At 38.5% G+C, this 18385-nt stretch overlaps 1 protein-coding gene across 8 annotated transcripts in view; it reads right to left on the bottom strand.

The window, feature by feature from the left end:
- ENOX1 (ecto-NOX disulfide-thiol exchanger 1) overlaps positions 1–18385 on the bottom strand; it is a 454877-nt gene that overhangs the window by 77417 nt on the left and 359075 nt on the right. For all 8 annotated transcript variants that reach the window (XM_069970542.1, XM_069970544.1, XM_069970543.1 and 5 more), the window contains 2 exons: positions 12281–12387; positions 8480–8597 (listed from right to left, as the gene is read on the bottom strand). In XM_069970542.1, the coding sequence (XP_069826643.1) occupies positions 8480–8597; positions 12281–12387 (225 nt within the window). The remainder of the gene's footprint in view (positions 1–8479; positions 8598–12280; positions 12388–18385) is intronic.

Raw genomic sequence — 18385 nt, 5'->3', positions numbered from 1 at the left:
AGACCATGAAGAAATGTTTAGGCATAAAGGGGATACTTTGTTAAATGTATGCCGGATCTCCTATAAAGAAGGACATATGAAGAAGTGCTAAACTGTGCAAGAAGAACAACTTGTGTTCAGTGTAATATAGAGATTTCCCCTGAGTTTAATAGTGATTGGTATCCTCCATTTCGACTATATCAGCAATTGTATTGACTTTATAAGAAATAAAAGAAATGGATGACACAACTGCACACAGCAGTATTACAGCCTATTATTGACTGTCAGAGTGATGCAGATCCCTGGGGTAATTGTATACCTCAAGAAAACATTTTCATCTAGGAAACAACAATTTCATCCCATCTCTGAACAGGGGTCTGCACATAATTTAGCACAAGAGAGCACCTGAAGGCGTACAAAATATAATGGAGCAATACAAATCACAGGACATTCAGCAAAAAGCAAATTCTCTTGTACTTTTATGCACTCTTTCACATCATCACATTGGCCCCAGGCTAAACTATTACTGTTATTTGGTAGGCGAGTTTATATTGCTTTTTCACTTATTTAGTATGTTGCGTCCTAAAATGCACTTATTACCCCAATGTCACATGGAGAGAACGAACGCCATATAAATTCGTATCCCCAGAGTAACAAAAAGTGAAGTCATTTCTCTTTTTAAGTGGAACCATATTTTTGAAAACATCTGTAAAGAGTTTTACAATGTTGCTACAAGACAGAAGCTTTAAAAGATAGTTTTGTATGATGTTTTCAACCTAATAAACTAAAATGTAAGATGATCTAATTTTATATACATTGTTTTATGTGATTCAACGAGACTTACTAATTTACTGCAATTGTCCCCATCTCCAGTTCTGGGTACTGGGACATCCACTTCCAGGTCGGTCTTGTTACAGCAGATTGTTTCTCTCCCGCTTTGTGATGGAAGGCATCTAGATGTGTGGCTCAGTTAAAGGGGTTATCCAGCGCTACAAAAACATGGCCACTTTTCCCCCTACTGTTGTCTCCAGTTCAGGTGCGGTTTGCAATTATGCTCCATTTACTTCAATGGAACGGAGTTTCAAAACCCCACCCGAACTGGAGACAAGAGAGGGGGAAAAGTGGCCATGTTTTTGTAGTGCTGGATAACCCCTTTAACTAGCCAAGCCAGCCCCCTTCTCCATCTTAATTTAATGACAGGGAAGGGGCAGGCTTAACTAATGAACGGAGCCACACAGCCTCTTCCAACACATCATTGGCACAGAGAGTAAGAAGGAAATGGTGTCTGCTATGTTGAGACTAGTCAGGAAGCAAGCCTATGGGCCCTGGTCCCAGTGCTGAGCTCAGGAGAACACTGCAGCTTTCAAGATTACAACTTATGGCTATGTTTACACAACATAATATAAGGCCCCGTTCCCACTGAGGAAAGGTAGCGGAATTCCGCGACGGATGTTCGCCGCGGAATGCCGTTAGCCTCCCGCTCATAATGGGAGTCTATGGGAGGTGCGCGCTCCTGCCCTGTCCGCTCTGAAGAATGAACATGTTCATTCTTCAGCGCGTACAGAGCAGGAGCGCGCGCCTCCCATAGACTCCCATTATGAGCGGGAGGCTAACGGCATTCCGCGGCGGACAATTCCGTCGCGGAATTCCGCTACCTTTCCTCAGTGGGAACGGGGCCTAAAAGAAAAATATAACTGTCATTTTGAGGTTAAAATATGGCCATTATTTCAATATAATAATGAGCTACACTGAAGTCAAAAGGACATTGGCCCGGCAGAGCACACGCAAAATAAAGGCTAGAATTGATTATGGCTGTCCAAATAATGAACATATTCATTATGTAGTCTGCTTTTGCAAAATAGTCTTTTTTTCCATCTGTTCACATATAGTTTTATTTCTAAATTATGGTCGTATTTATATTTTATTTTAACCCTTTGAGGACCAGGCCCAAAATGACCCAGTGGACCGCGCAAATTTTGATCTTCGTGTTTTCGATTTTCCCTCCCCCCTTTCTAAGAGCTCTAGCACTCTCAGTTTTCTATCTACAAGCCATGTAAGTGCTTGTTTTTTACAGGAATAGTTGTACTTTGTAATGGCGTCATTCATTTTACCATAACATGTATGATGGAATCCCAAATATATTATTTATGAAGATATAAATAGGTGAAATCGTAAATAAGAATGCAATATGGTAACGTTTGGGGGGTTCCTGTGTCTACGTAATACACTATAAGGTAACAGCGACATGATACTATTATTCTATAGGTCAGCCCGAACACAACCATATGCAGGTTACACAGATTCTCTAATGTTATATATATTTTTTTATGAAATCCTTTTTTTTGGCAAATAAATATTAATAAAATTGTGACGCTTATAACGGTTTTATTCTTTCACCTACAGGGCTGTATGGGGTGTAATTTTTTCCGCCATGATCTCTAGTTTTTATTATTACCATATTTGTGAAGATCGGACGTTTTGATCACTTTTTATTGATTTTTTTTAATATATAATGTAACATAAAATCGGTAATCCGCGCACTTTTCCCCCTCTTTTTATGTACGCCGTTCACCGATCACAATGACGCTTGTTATATTTTAATAGATCGGACAATTACGCACGCTACGGTATATTATATGTTTATCTATTTATTTATTTTTATATGTTTTATTTATATAATAGGATAGGGGGGGTTATTTCAACTTTTATTGGGGGAGGGGTTTTGGGGTAGTGTAATAGTGTTTTGAATTTTTTTTTTTTTTTTTACACATTTGAAGTCCCTTTGGGGGACTTGTACATTCACTACTTTGATTTTTGCACTGACCATTGCTATGCCATAGGCATAGCATTGATCAGTGTTATCGGCGATCTGCTCATTGAGCCTGCCTGTGCAGGCTTAGTGCAGCAGATCGCCGATCGGACTGCACGGAGGCAGGTGAGAGCCCTCCGGCGGTCCGTTATACCGATCGGTAAGTGCGGCGTTTAAGGGGTTAATGACACGCGGCAGCGCGATCGCTGCAGCGTGTCATTACCGGTAAGGTCCCGGCTGCTCACTGCAGCCGGCCCCCACCTCCTATGAAGCGCGCTCCGCTCCGGAACGCGCTTCATAGCGGGATAAATACCCAGGACGTAGACTTATGTCACGGGTCGTCTGGGGAAAGACTTCCATGACGTAACCCTACGTCCAGGGTCATCTAGGAGTTAATATGTGTGAACACAGGAAGTCAACAAAAAAAATCTTCTAAACCAAATAATGTAAATAACGGTTTTCTCCTAAAAAAAAATAATTTATATATATATATATATATATATATATATATATATATATATATATATATATATATATATACACACACACACTCTGTAAAAGACAGCAAGTGTAGACCTGCTGTGCCACTCAATAGGTTTTGCTTTGTGCCACACCAAGAAGCAGAGTCTAGGTGCCCTCTGTGCCTGCACATTTTCTCCTGCTCCAAGATGTGGAAGCTGCAGCTAGACTTCTGTGGCTAGAAAACAATATGTTGCTCCACAAGTGTGGTCACAGTTTGAGCAGCAGCTTGATCCCAAGAAGCAGACATAGTAAGTGCAAGGCACTGGAGGACAGGCCGAGTAAATGTAGCTAGCAGGCCAGGTCATCAGCGGGAGAGTGAGCTTAGTACCAGGGATGAGACGGGTATCATAATCAGACAGGCGGCTTCAGAGTAAGGTTTGACAGTCCATGTTGGCAACAGGAGAGGTACACAATACAGACAGGGCTCAGTCAGGAAGTGTAATCCAAAGAACATACACAGGTCAGGCTACACAGAGAATCAGCGGGATTGCAGAAATGCACCCTTGCTTTGAATGCACATATGCAACAATGCTCAGGCATAAAGGGGCAGGTGGAGCTGGTTTAAATAGGTGCAGGTGGCTCCCGATTGGCAGATGGCTGTAGCAGGTAAAGACAAGCTGCCTCTATAAACCCAGAGCCTTTGTTGGCATGTGCACCCTAGTGGCCAGAGGTGTCACTGCAGCAGAAGGAGGAATGTGGAAAGACACAAAGAGTCTCAGAATGAGCATGTAGTACAGCAGAGCAGCAAACAGGATTGCGCTGCTAGTGAGTCTCATCCATCAGTGTTACACACACACACATATACTGTGTATATTGCCACCAGAGATGGCTGTTTATTGCCATAGGAGTGAAAAATGTGGTGCATTGGAGGGATAGCCCCCAGACCCTTTACTTCACTATAGCCTGGAGCTGATAAGGCTCACCGTAAAACACCTGGGAGAACTGTGGCCCTACAGCTGTTGCAATACTACATTTCCCATCATGCCTGGACAGCCAAATCCAAAGTTTAGCTGTCCGGGCATTATGGGAATTCTGGTTTTGCAACAGTTGGAGAGCCGTAGTTTGGAGACCAGTGCCGTGTACCATATAGATAAATTGGGCCAACTTAAAGACTGTCTACTCTAAAATTGGCCATACACCTTCCATAACTGTTTGGCCACCAGGTTTCTCTGTTCAGTTTTCAACATCCACAGGAATTTTTAGCATGGCTGAGCATTCCTGCGTTGTCTATGAGGGAGCTCTGGCTGCAACTTATCTCTACAAGAACAAAGGGGTCAGCCAGATTTTCCACCCGACTCCTATCTCCACCATCATCATCTGTCAATGGACAGTTGGGAAAGCCCCATACACTTTATATTGGCTTTACTTTATAAATTTTATAAATGAACCTGACGTAAGTTGTGAGTATGGTAAACCAAAGTATAAGGTGTATATTAGTTTGCACAAGTTTTACTACATCAGCGCCATTGTATAAAAAACACAGTCATAATTCCAGTGCCATTTTTCCATACAATATATGCAAAATCAAGAGTAGAACTGACAGAAAACTACAATAGAGAGATGTGCACAGTTTTTGTGTTTTCAACCCGCTCCTGGTTTTGGTTGAAAAAATACTGACTAAAATACTGGGAATGAACATAGCCTTATACCTATTTTTATACCAATTTTTACAGTGTGTAAACCTTCAAATTGTCCACATCTGTCAAATTGCTACAGAAAAACAAACAAACAAAACCTTTCAATTAAATCCATTTTCTGACAAGTTTGCACATTTTTTTTACCCTTCATTATAAACTGTTTTCTTGGTTGTAAATGAATCCAGGAAAATGAGAAGAAAAACATGACTCATTAAACCAAACAGATTTCCCAGATTCCTGACCTGACATATTTGTCAATTTATGCCGGAATATAGCTATAACTTGCTGCACAACTAAGCAGGTTTACCAGGATGGCTCTGATAAATCTGAAATGGTGGCCACATTTATCCACAGATCTTAAAGGGAACCAGTCAGCTGTTTTACTCTGCCCGAACTATGAGTGGCATAAAATTGCCCCCCTCACTACAATGCACTATGATTTACTCTATAACCCTGAAGACTTTCAAAGAGACTATCACTATAAAGATGAGACAGGAGTTTGGTATACAGTCATAGAGCTGGCTCTTCGCTGCTTCTGCTTGCCTTGTTGGGATTGACTGACAAATCTCTCCCTAGGTGTATATGGAGAAAGACATGTCAGTCAAGCCCAGTGAGATGTACAGCGGGATGGACAGCTTCTTATTGACAATATATGAAGCTAGCAGTACATCTTAATACTAAAGTACTACAGCATTTTAGAATAAAGCCCCTTTAACACATCAGTATAATACTGTCTGCAATTACAGATCCATACTTGCAGAGAGTATAGTACCCATTGATTTCTATGGACCCTTTAACACATCCATAGTTGCTATGGATCCTTAAAAGGACCTTGATCAGTGTTGCAAAAAATACTGACAAGCCATAATATGGGCTGTATTTACATGCAATCACTTATTTCAATCAACGGGTCCGTGCAAATGTGGATGGTTACTGATATGCTTCACACAAACTGTGTGAACAATAATAAGAAAAAAGTCAGCTGTTTGCAAAAGATTTGCGAAAATAATTGTCATGATCATTATTTTGACGTCCGCGGTGATAATGTCTGTTATTCAATACAATAAGTGCATTGGACGTGCGGCTTTCCATCGCCTTCAATGCATTGTAGTCAGTAAAATTGCGGCAATAACAGACGTTTTTTAAGATAGACTTTTCTTTACTTTTGACACAGTGTGAACATAGCCATATACTGTACATTGGTAATTTTGTCTGTAGTTACGGGTTTGCAAAGGTTGCCTAAATCATAGTGCATTGTAGTGAGGGCAACCATGCCTGTGTTCTGCTCCCTGTTGTTCAAGCAGCATAAAACAGCTAACAAGTTTCCTTTAATAGAAGGGGTCAGGTCAACTTACACTAGCATTATGGCTTCAATGCATCAAAGAGCAATGCCAGCTATGGCCCCAGTTACATACCGTATATATGCGTGTTGACAGGTTTACAGCATTTTTGACTGTAAAAGTAGAGCTGCATGGTTTATTACTGCAGCCTCATCTTTACTGAGGATGTGTTTGATTTTACATGACAAAAAATACAAAATTACCATCATAGGCAAATTATAGTCCTACAGTGGTTTACATAACACGAAAGAACATGCTGTGCTATTTTTCTATAATATATTTATATATAAACGCTTAGCAAATGCATCTTTTATGATCAAATTCACTTACTGCTATAAACTATAACAGTCCCCCAGTGCAATATCGTCGCACTGCAATTGTGCAGCTTTTGTCACATATCCTGATAACTGTCTCTACTATATGAGTATCCTGCCTGTACATGTATTTTCAATGTGCATATTGTGTGTGTGTGTCGCCAGAACAATAGTATTTTCTCCATAGTGCTCTATTGCTAATTTTACTGGGACAGCAAAAAAAAAAATGTTTTACCAGCATGTCAAAATGAAATACTAGGAGCATTGTTAAAATGACAGTAAAATAAATGTAAATTTAGATAGCTGTCACAAGTGGCTGCCTGGCTCTGTGATGATGTTAGGTTGCTATAACATTTTCCATCGAGACTTTGTCTCTTATTGCATTAAAAAATGCTTATGTGTTCTACAAGCCTGTTAAGAAAAAGGGATTACATCAATCCTCCTATGTAATGATCCTACATAAAACCTTATCAGTCTGAAAACCTAACAAAATGTAATCTATATAATAGAATTGGCGCTGCAGAATTACAACACTGGATTCAGCTACCTCCAAACCTCAATGTAATGGCAACGAGAAGACTTTCACTGCTATTCTTCTCAATTGCCTCATTGCAAGAGTAATTTTTGTAATATGTGAAATGAGCTCAGTGTATTATATATATGCTGCTATATCATACATTATCTGCACTATGACTTTGAAAAGTAATTAGATGACTGCCTATAGTTCATCCAAAGCCATTGTGAATCTGTAATGCACTAGGTAAGGTATTGCATAGTAACTTACATAAAATAATCAAATACAAAGGTCTTGCAAGGGCAGACAATGTATCAGCGCTCGGTAAAATACTCAGACACCATTATAATCATCCTTTTATTATTTAAGTTAGGATTTTTGATCCGCTCTCAATCAAGCCCTCGAAAGGACAAATAAATTAGAAAATAAATTAAGAAGGAAAATTAAAGGGCTATGACCTTGATTATATCCTGAGGAGATTAGATTTTTCAGAAAATTAGATGTCACTATAAAGTATTTCACTATGAAGTATGACAGTGTTTATTGGTTTGTCGGGTTCAGGATAACTGGACAGGTATTTCTGAGGTAAAATATCTAGTAGAAGTAGAAGTAAAGATGTATGGCACTCCCCCAACTTTTGCTAAAATTCAATCCTTTATTTCCATGATTAAAAGATATCAGGCATCAACGGGATACACTTTGGCGGGCCAACACGGTAGCAACGTCCGATTCTCGCTATTCAGCTCTTCATCTTGCTGCGCCGCCAGATGAAGTTCTGAATAGTTCAAAACGGAGGTTGCTGCCGTGTGCGCTCGCCCAAGTGTATCCTCTTTAATGCCGGATATTTCAATAAAGTCAGCTTTATTGAGACTGTGAAATAAAAATATCCAACTACAGCTTTTTATAGACCATCCACTTCAATAATATTGCTATAGAACTACCGCCATTTCCTTGTGTCCAAAGGGAAAAGCAATTGGAAGGACTTGAGACCAGAAAAGCATCTTTGCTGACTGGTAGAAGCTATTAGAACCTAGAGGACTTGTACTGTAGAAGTAATTAATTTAACAAAGAGGTCACCAGAGGAACACACCAGAGCTCTAAGGGGTATGACGTTTAGTACATACTATAACAAGACAGTAAGAAAGAAAAAAAAAAGTATTTTATATACTTTTTTGCATGTGGATTCTGGATGAAATTTAATTTTTTAGTGTGAAAGTACGCTTTAATAAATTTATTGCAAAGGGATTTTGTTTAGTTTACTAGTTGATATGTATACTGTATATTTCAGCAATAAGCACCCACACATGCTGAAGGTCCTTTGTATGTATAACGTATACTTGAGTTTCACTTGTAATTATTCCTACCTGAATCTTCCACTCTGGATTTCTTGCAGGGAACATCACTACTGTCATCATCAGACATTTCCATTTCCTCTTCTCGTCGGATCCCCATTAGCTGTTCATTGTGTGCATTTCGCAGTTCCTGCAAGAAATGATAAAATACAGGCACAAATAATAAACGTACCCTTACACACAAGTAGTCGCATAAATCATGTTGTTTTTTTATCATTGATTAATTGTCACAAGTATTCAGATGGCTGTTCCTGAAAATGTATCATTATCTTGTTTCACTTCCCTGAACGTTGCAAACAACTACCTCCATCGGTGGGCTAAAAAAGAGCAATTTAGCAAGACAACAACTTTCTTGAAAAAAGATTAACATAAGGCAGATGTATTTGCATAATTGATATGAACAAAAACAAAAATTGAAAGCGTTCTAATTTTAATGCAGACCCTTTACCCCCCCAAATTTCTTTCTTCGTGTTTCTTAATTTTTAGTCATTGATTATAAAACTAAATTGATAGTGCCAAGCAGAAAAGTTCTGACTGCCATTTATGTTGGAATTGTTGTCATCTGTTTTGGAGGATGCAATGGCAACTATCTCACAGGGTTTGGTTCTTTTTTTTTTCTACCTTACTCTAAATCAATTCAGCATGAAAATAATATGGCTAAATAAATAAAGCTAGATACAACTGAACTTTTTTTCAGCTCGGGAGCTATATTATTACCTATTACCTACTATCTAAAAGCAAAAGTTTATGCTAAGGGCATGCCCAATGGTCAATTTTGGTATATGAGCTTTTTAAACTAGGAATGTATTGTTGAGTCATGGAAAAAAATGTCTGTGCGATTAATTCATCCCAACCCTATGAAAATAGCACAAGCAAGAAGAGAGCCACTTTTTTCCTAAATTAAATAAATCATTCAAAAAGTCATTCATCTAGTTCTATCTCAGAGCGATAAGAAAAAGCCTAGAAGGGCTTCATGCTCTCTATCTATCTTCTCTATTACACCTGGCAGCAGGGAGGGGGAAGCAGTTGTATACAGCAGCTCAGAGTATGGAAACCTGGGAGAAGATGCTCCCACTGGCTGAAGATAGGAAGGAAAGCAAATACAAGGCAATTTGCAGGGAGGATCACATGGACTGTGGAAAAAGTGCAAAAAGAAAGCAGAGCACCCACAGCAAACTTATTAAAAGCAGGCTGCAATCTGCATATCTGGGCTCTGAAGATGAATAAAGGAATGAAGATTGCAGACTCAAAATTATATCAACCTTTTTAACTAAAAGTCCATATCCTTCAAGAATTTGTCCTGGTCAGACCAGGATATATTTTTTTCTCGAGAAACACTGGCACATATGTCCATGGGCTGTGTTCAATATTGCAGCACTTCTATTCTTATAAAAAAAAAGATGCGGAGCTGCAATACCAGACACAATCTATAGACCCTATTTCTCCAATATGACCTTTTATCTAGTCCCATTCAGCTACCTTTTCAAAACAAAAATTAGGATCCCACAAAGTTGTGAAAGTAGTCTCATGTTGCAGTGATATCCCTTTAATGAATTGCCCTCGCTTTTCAAGAGACGTATCACTGCTTTTTTATGGATGCATTAAGACATATGAAGTGGACTGTGAGGGATGCTGTCCATAAAGCAAAGCAACAGGGCAGAGATAATGTAGTGGCTTCTCTTTAGAAGGTGCAGAGAAACAGAAAGCTGATACCATCTCATTTGCTCCTAATAATGCTGCCAGGTTTAATGTAGGAATGCAACATGTAGCTTTTCACCTTGTTGACATCTAATTTTTCTACTGACAAAGGGTTCATTCCCAAGAGAGACTTGCAGTTTGGCATCTTTTAAGTCACATGAGCAGAATACACAATACGCTCCACATATAGCTTTCATTATGTGACAAATGTCACAGCAATTCCCATGAAAAATGCAGAAGGTGCTCCCACAGGACTTATTCCTGTTATTCAGTGAACACTGCAAGAGAAGACTCTAATGAATGTTCAAAGGCCTATTAAATGGCATCTAGAGGCATAGTGGCCTGAAGCCTCAGTCTTCCTATTATAAATGTACCAAACAGAATTTCCCTGAAACATCAGCCCATCTTATTTGCTGGATTCTCGTCAAAAGAAAATTGCAATTTAATAATTAATAGCAGAATAGAAGGTTGAATGCAAAGTTGAAGTCCTAAGCATAATTGCACCATTGTGACTTTGTATATATTTTTCTATCTCAATTCCTTTCTCAGTACTGTCACTCAAATTAACATTATATATGTAAAAATATCAGAATGCATATGTACCACCTATATATATATGCTAGCATAGGTTTGGATAGTCTTATGCTGACTGAACTGATTCTATTTACTGCATATATTTGATAACTTATAAATCTGTGACCATGGGCTTCGTAATGTCATAAATGTGATACAATGCTTTATCTTCTCAAGCCTACACCACCAATCTACATTAATGGGTAGTGAAATCTTTAAAAATAAAGCTATTTAGCTATTTAAAAACTCTAAAAGCTCAAAGGCCAATTAAAACACTTTAGACTTCAAGATAATCTACTCTTGCTCAGTTATGTAACTCTTAAAGGGATACTCCAGTATCAGTGTAGATCTCACCAAATGAGCTCCCAACCAATCACAAGAATGAAGGAGCTGGCACTTTGGTATTTCCCCTACACAGTGCCACTCCAGCCCTAGTATGGTTCAAGGAACTGCATATCAACCTCATTAAAGAACCTGCTTGTTGCCTGGATGGCAATGACTTTGTGTAGGTAAACTTTCAACAGGATCCATGGTGCTCCTCAAGGTGCTGAAGCTCCTTCTTTCATGCAATCAGTGGAGAGTCTCAGAGATTGAATCCCCACTGATCAATAAGTTACAGCATTTCTTAGTGATAGTTAGTCCTTTAAGCAGACAAAATAAATCAAACAATGCGTTCAATAGAGAAAAAAAAATCAGAGAGGTAACATGTAAAAACAATTTGACACAATGAAAAGATATTGTACTTACTTGTTAAATTTCACGTTCAAAGTAAAAGCAGTTGCTGAACAACAAATGGAAATTGGGCGACCATAAAAGTAAAGCGTATAACGAAATACACTCAAATTTATTAATGTGAAGGCTAATAAAGCCACATGCATTCACAGACATATGCAGATGAAACATCAGAGCAAAAAATACATAATAACCATAACAAGCATGCATAAAAAGTTGCAAGCTCACCAATGTAGTATCAAGTGAGACACAATAAAAGCATAATAAACAGGAAGCTTTTATGAGGAGTATTAGGAATATATGACTAGATAACAAACTATATACTTTCATTAGGGGCCTAATAGTAGTGTGATTCCCCTAAATAGGGTCATAGAATTAGCAATGTACAAATTGCATTGGAATTATTCCAGTATTTAAAGGACACTATGTTGGTTCATTATCGATAAGGGTTAAAATTAAAAAATAACAGGTGAGAATGCACCTTTAAGAATCTGCATATGTTTGCATTGTTATCATACAGCAGTTTATTATTATCTTATTAAGTATAGTATAAGTGTCCAGTCTCAGGCATACTGTGAAAAGATTCATGGTGGTCTCACAAACCTGCTTGGTCCCCAGTTTAAGTTACTGTGTCTTCACGTCATCACCCAACAGAGAAAAAACATCTCATGTCATGATAATGTGCAGAGCCCAGATGCCTTCAACCCACCTTTCATGTGCTACTGAACCAAACACTCTCCATTCACCCTCAAAAATGTTCACTTTGTGAATGATGAAAGCGATGGATATAATGGTAACAAAGACACCCACCTCACAGTGCTTCCGCCAAATGTCAATATTCTTGCGCTGGGCTTTGGAGAAATGGTCCCATGCTTTTTGTCTGGAGGAAGCGTTGAAAACGGCCACAATCTGCTCAACTTCAGTGAACAAGGAAGTCAAACAAGACAAGCAATTTATGTTGTGGTCATTCCAGAGAAAGCAAAATAAAGACACATGCGGGTCCTATGGATCAAGCACATAAAGACTTCATCCATAATCACCCGGTCATGTGTCTTTTGTACTTACATGGTCTTATTGTTGAAACTGTGTCCCTCAAGCGTCCAATACTTTCATTTACATACACTTAAACACTTCACATGAAAATCTTCTAAACAGTGATTAGTTCCAGAAGGAAGTCTCATTAATTAATAAGAGTCAAGTGGAGTGACATTCATTTAATCAGTACTTTCCGTCCTAGAACACTGACAGCATTGGCCTTTAGTAGAACGATTGTGTCTTTAATTCTCTGCAGACATTTAACTCTAATTTCTGCCTCCAATGTACTACTTTTAATGTCCAGTGTAATATTCCACACTCAGCCTGAACCCATAGCTCCTTATTTTTCAAGGTATAAGAAGATGGAACCTAATGTGTGTATATGCCTTCTAGTGTAGTTTAATCTTTAGGATATAACATTTACAAGACAGGAAAAAAAAAGCTAAGCGTATAATAGATGCCTCCTGGTCTAGCTTAGGTAACAAATCACTTCCCAAGATGTTGTGAAACCCAAGTCTCAGAAAGTCATGACAGCTTTTGTATCTCAACAGCATTAAGGGCACAAGGGACGTGTGGAAAAAAACTTTGCCTAATAATACTTGCAATGCACTTGTATGCTATCCATTTTTTTCTTCAAGGTGTTTTTGTTTTATTGGAATTCTAATAAATTGGGGCTATTTATGCAATCATGAGACTACAAAATACCCGGGAGCTTAGAGAAGTGGTTTGACTACAGACACAGACAGGGGGAGAGCTCTGCTGTGAATGAGATAGATGCTTTGGTGAAGCGAGAGTAATATAACCCTCACCAAGTGATGGGCACAACAACTTGGAAGGCAAGTAATACTTTAAGAAGTAGTAGGTACCATGGGGGGATATAATCGATACAAGCAGATCTGTTTAAGGGCATCAGGTAAAATATGAAATTAAAATCAGAGAGAGTGCCCATTACTCTCAACAATGGTCAAAGACAAACTATGGTAACAGTTCAATTTTTTTTTTAGACGTAACTGTAATACCTGGCTAGTGTGAATTAAAAAAGCTTATGTTAAAATTATACATTGTCCCAATCTGCAGAGATACTCAAAGTGTGTTCCCTCTCCTTTTTTCCATGTGCCTAACATATAAATTAGATTGTAAGGAAGGTACACAATCCATCCAAACACTTTGTAGGTATTATACAAATAACAGCAGATTCCAGAAAGTCCTATGTGTTGAGCCTTAAAAAAAAAAAAAAAAAAAAGATATGTTGTAAGTAATATTTCTGAGGGGTAATATTTCTTAGGAAATGGGACTAGACGCATTTGTCCTAGGTTCACACTGCAGAACGCTGACCTACATGATAGCAGACATGTATGTTAATTCCCCCCAGGCTGCAGGAAAAGAACAGCTGCATGAAGCAGACGGCAGAAGTCCTTGGTACATAGAACAGATTTCTCGTTAACACAGGAGCACGTACGACCATTTTTCTGAATGTGAATGGTATTTAAACTTTCCAATATGTTTTAACGTTTAAGTGCTTAACTGAATAGACAATTAGCAATTTCCTCACTGGTAGAGACCTAATGAATCTCAGTTTAACATTTCTGAAGGACTATGTGCAAGCTATGCAGATGTTTCACCTGCCTCATTTCCATTTGCTGCACCCAACAGACAGCCTGCGCTAGGTGGGAACTTTAGATCTAGGTATATGCAATGTGGTAATCATGTATTCAAAGGAGGCTCTTGTCTGGGAAATTGCAAGCAGTAAACCATCATCTAATGGGCACAAAATGATCATTTGCCTCCCAGAGAGGACAAGTTTAGGAGGCTGCTTAACAGCATTATCAAAGCAAGATATTAAAATGCAGCAAATAATTTAGCCGTGTTTGACCCTCGAAACATGATGTATTTCCATAATTTATTTCCATGTCATACGCAGTTCAAGTCATCAGCTTCTGCTTGAGTGATACTTATGAGCATTCTGTGAAACAAAAACTGCCGGAATTTACATATTCCATTTAAGAACTAATACAGTTAAGAAGCAATTTGTTGCATATAAAAGACCAAGAGATAACCTCAGCTTATATACTTGTAAATGTTATCAGATTTGGCAAGAATCGGAGATACTTGATGTTAAAATAAATGTATGACACCCATCTTTGTTACTGCATATAAAATTTCCAACAATAAAATAGTTAAGGGTCTGTTCACACGTACAGACTCGCTGCGTATTTATCGCTGTGAGTTTCTCGCACATAAATTCACAGCGATACTGATTGCTATCAAGTCAATGTATGTGTATTCTCGCTGCATGTTTGGTGCGATTTCGTAATGCGAGCTTGGATTTTCACATGATTTTCACAGGCAAGTTCAACACCACAAAATACGCAGCTACTTTTATGCGAGTTTTGATGCGAGTTCTGTGCAAGTTTTACGCAGCGAGTCTGTACGTGTGAACACACCCTCAAAAGTATTCTGTAGTTTGGATGAAGAACTTTAAACAAGGTTGTGGGGACACTACACACAAAGCAGCTATATGACACTATATCTTCTATTATAGGTGATAATCTATTTTGTCCCCCTTTAGCTCCCAGCACAGAAAGAGTAAATATTGCTTCATAAAAGAGCCCATGTGGGAAGCAGACTACAATTCCCATCATGTATTGCTGACATTTGCTCCAAGCTATCGTCCACCTGCATTCTCCCAATTGCTAAAGAACAAGTCTCTGGACTCTTGTGCACTTTATGCTGCACCCTAACACTGCTGCCATTTCATAGTCAAACAACTCATCATCCTATACCTCCTAGTGCTACAGCCAAAAACATCACAAATGGGTAATAATGCAGGCAACTACTCAAACTATTTCTTTACTAACAACTTTTAATTTTGCTTAGGTCTTGTATACCAGAATACAAAATCCATTTGGACATAACCTCCCAGGTGTACTAAAGCTTTTTATGTGCAGACTTAAATCTGTCAAACCTAAAGACTGTTAAGACAAACTCTTAGTTTGCTTAAAGTGTTCCGACCTAAGTGTCTCTAAAGTGTCTAACACAGCCCCTTTCCCAATTTATATCCCTAAAACACAAACTAAATCACTGAATCTCATATTTTATAAATTATTTTAGGATAATAAATTTCTAGAAAAGTGCATAGTCTATACACGACTTTGAGGAAATGGATGGAACTTGGGAAAAGAGCTGACCAGGCATGTGCCTTGAGTGTAAGGACAGCACCCATACAATATTTCCTCCCACCGAAACCAATATCCACCCTACCCCATGCTCCCAATGGCTTAGAAAAAGCTGTGGCTTAGAGATGCCTGTGTGGATATATCTTAAGATTTTAGTTGTTTTTTTGCATTTCTTGTAATTTTGTCCCTGGCCTGGAGCTATAAAGACTATTTTTGCACCTTCATGGATCTCTATGACAAGTACAAAAGCTTCAACAATCTGTCATAATTCTTACTAGTGTGTGTCCTGTAAACATATAAAGCTATGCTTCGGTCTGTTAGTGACCCCTCAAGTGTATCTTTATTTCTACGACCCAGTGGATGGTGTCTGTTTCCGAAGAGTAAATGTCTTTTTTTTTCTCAAAGCACAATTCAAGATGAGCAAAACAGCCGTCTCCAGGGTGAGGATCAAAATACCGAAATATTATTTTCCAGCACAGACACGACAAACCGAGATTAATAATTTGATTCTGGCATTAATGCAAATTCCTAAGACTTTGAGATTGATGGTTTCAGGTCACTTTTACACAGCGTCATTTCCCTGCCTTTAATCAGGTTTCCTGGTAGAACAAACATGTGAGATTATGCTGAAGCATCCTTTGGCGTAATTATGGAGCTCCTACTCTAGTCAAGTGGCTGATAGCATCTTTTGATTCCTTCAATAACATTTTATCAGAGCAAAGTTTTCTGATCACCAAGTCCTAAGAAAATATGTGCTATAGTCTGATTTACAGGAGCCAAAAAGGTAAAACCTAAACCGATTATACATACTTTTATGCTTTACTCTTTGTTCTTCCCAAATCCCAATGATGTCTGTTTTCCCCAGAGGTCTTACTAAGACAGACAGCTGGTATTATAGCTGCATTGTACTTTATGTGCCAGTATATGGGCACTGTACAAAAAAAAAAGTAAATTAAACATTGCCTGAGGTTATATCAATGCACATGAAGACCCCGGATTCTGTGAAAAATGGTACATGCCTAGTTCAGTTCCTATTCTCAGATCAGGATAGATATGGGCAAGACTTTCTGCAGTGGGTTTAATTTTTTTTAGTTGAACATAATACAAACATCAATCAGCCATATCATTAAAACCACTAGTTAATAACATTGAATATCTTATGCCAATAACATCTGTAAAGAGATGTGATGTGGGGTTCAACATGGAGCAAATAAAAAAGGTGGCATGGTCTGAAGAATTCAATTTTTATTTACATTGCCGACAGTCGGATGCATACAGCTCACTTACCTGGTGAACAAACGGCCCTAAGATTCATTACGGTAAAAAGGTAAACCATCAAAGGTAATGTGATTCTCTGGGCAATGTTCTGCCTGGGTCCTGGCATTCATGTAGATGTTACTTTGTCATGTATCACCTACCTAAACATTGTTAAAGACCAGGAAGGGGGGCTTCATGGTAAAGGTAATGTGATGCTCTAGGCAATGTTCTGCCGTGAAATCCTGGGTCCTGGCATTCATGTAGATGTTACTTTGTCATGTACCACCTACCTAAATAGGAAGGGAGGCTTCATGGCAAACGTAATGCTGAATGGCAGTGGTCTTTATCAGCAGATAATATGCCCTGCTACATTGCAAAAAAATGTTCAGGAATGGTCTATGTACCAAAGGGCTCAAGGCGGACCTGGCTTCTAAATTCCCAATTGAGCATCTGTTGGATGTGCAGGGGAAGTAGACCAAATCCATAGAGGTGGCACCTTGTAACTTCTGGAGTCACAGAATTTGTTGCTGACATCTTGGTGCCAGATACCATAGGGCAGCTGTACAGGTTATGTGCAGCCCATGTCTCAATGGGCCAAAGCTATTTAGGCAGAATAAAATGAATCTACACAATGTCAGGCAAGTGGTTTTAATGTTACGACTGATTTATGTACAAAAGGAGTAAAAGCTACTCATCATACCGTAATCCTACAGCCAGATCTGATAATGTATGTGCATTGAGGTAATCAGTATCTCTCCTCCTTATACTGAAAAGCTAAGGTAAGATGTGTATTGTATGCTAGTAAAGACATCATGCAGGAGAGCTCTTGTAGCTGTTCTCATACCTACAGAATGGAGAAATATGTTGGTCCCCAATGGTCATTGCTCCCTTGTTAGCAATAAAATGTAAAATAAAGGAATTGAAAACAGATATTGTAAAGCCGGTCTTTTGGGAAAATTCTATGCATAAAGGAAAGTAAAGGTCGGATGTTTCTATCTTATCTTCTCAACAGAGTTTGTTTTTTTTATTAAGTTGTACTGTCTAAATGGTTACATCAAATCTCAACATCCAACAACCAAAAAGTTCCAATAAACTTAAAAGCAACGGACCTAACATTATACTGCACCACAAGTTGAAGAACACAAGTCTAATTTGTTCTTATGCTCAAGCTCATTTTCTATGGAGAGATACTGCAATGTGATATATCGTATACTTCAGAGAGAGACTTATAAATCAATAGAGCCCTCAAACTACTTTATACCGCCAGTCAGATGCTTTTTAGTCTTATTAATGTAAAGGCAGAGCATCTAAAAGCTTGTTCCAGAAATTGCATTCACAGCATTATTATATTGATCTAACGTCAGCTGGGAAATTAAAACTCTGCTATTAGAACGTTCAAGGCCATGTGAATGTAGTTCATAAGATCTTTACCTTTTCTGAGAGCCAG

Source organism: Dendropsophus ebraccatus, chromosome 5, assembly GCF_027789765.1.
Source record: "Dendropsophus ebraccatus isolate aDenEbr1 chromosome 5, aDenEbr1.pat, whole genome shotgun sequence".
NCBI lineage: Eukaryota > Metazoa > Chordata > Amphibia > Anura > Hylidae > Dendropsophus > Dendropsophus ebraccatus.
Note: the sequence above shows the minus strand (reverse complement) of the source record. Positions and strands in the feature narration are given on the sequence as shown.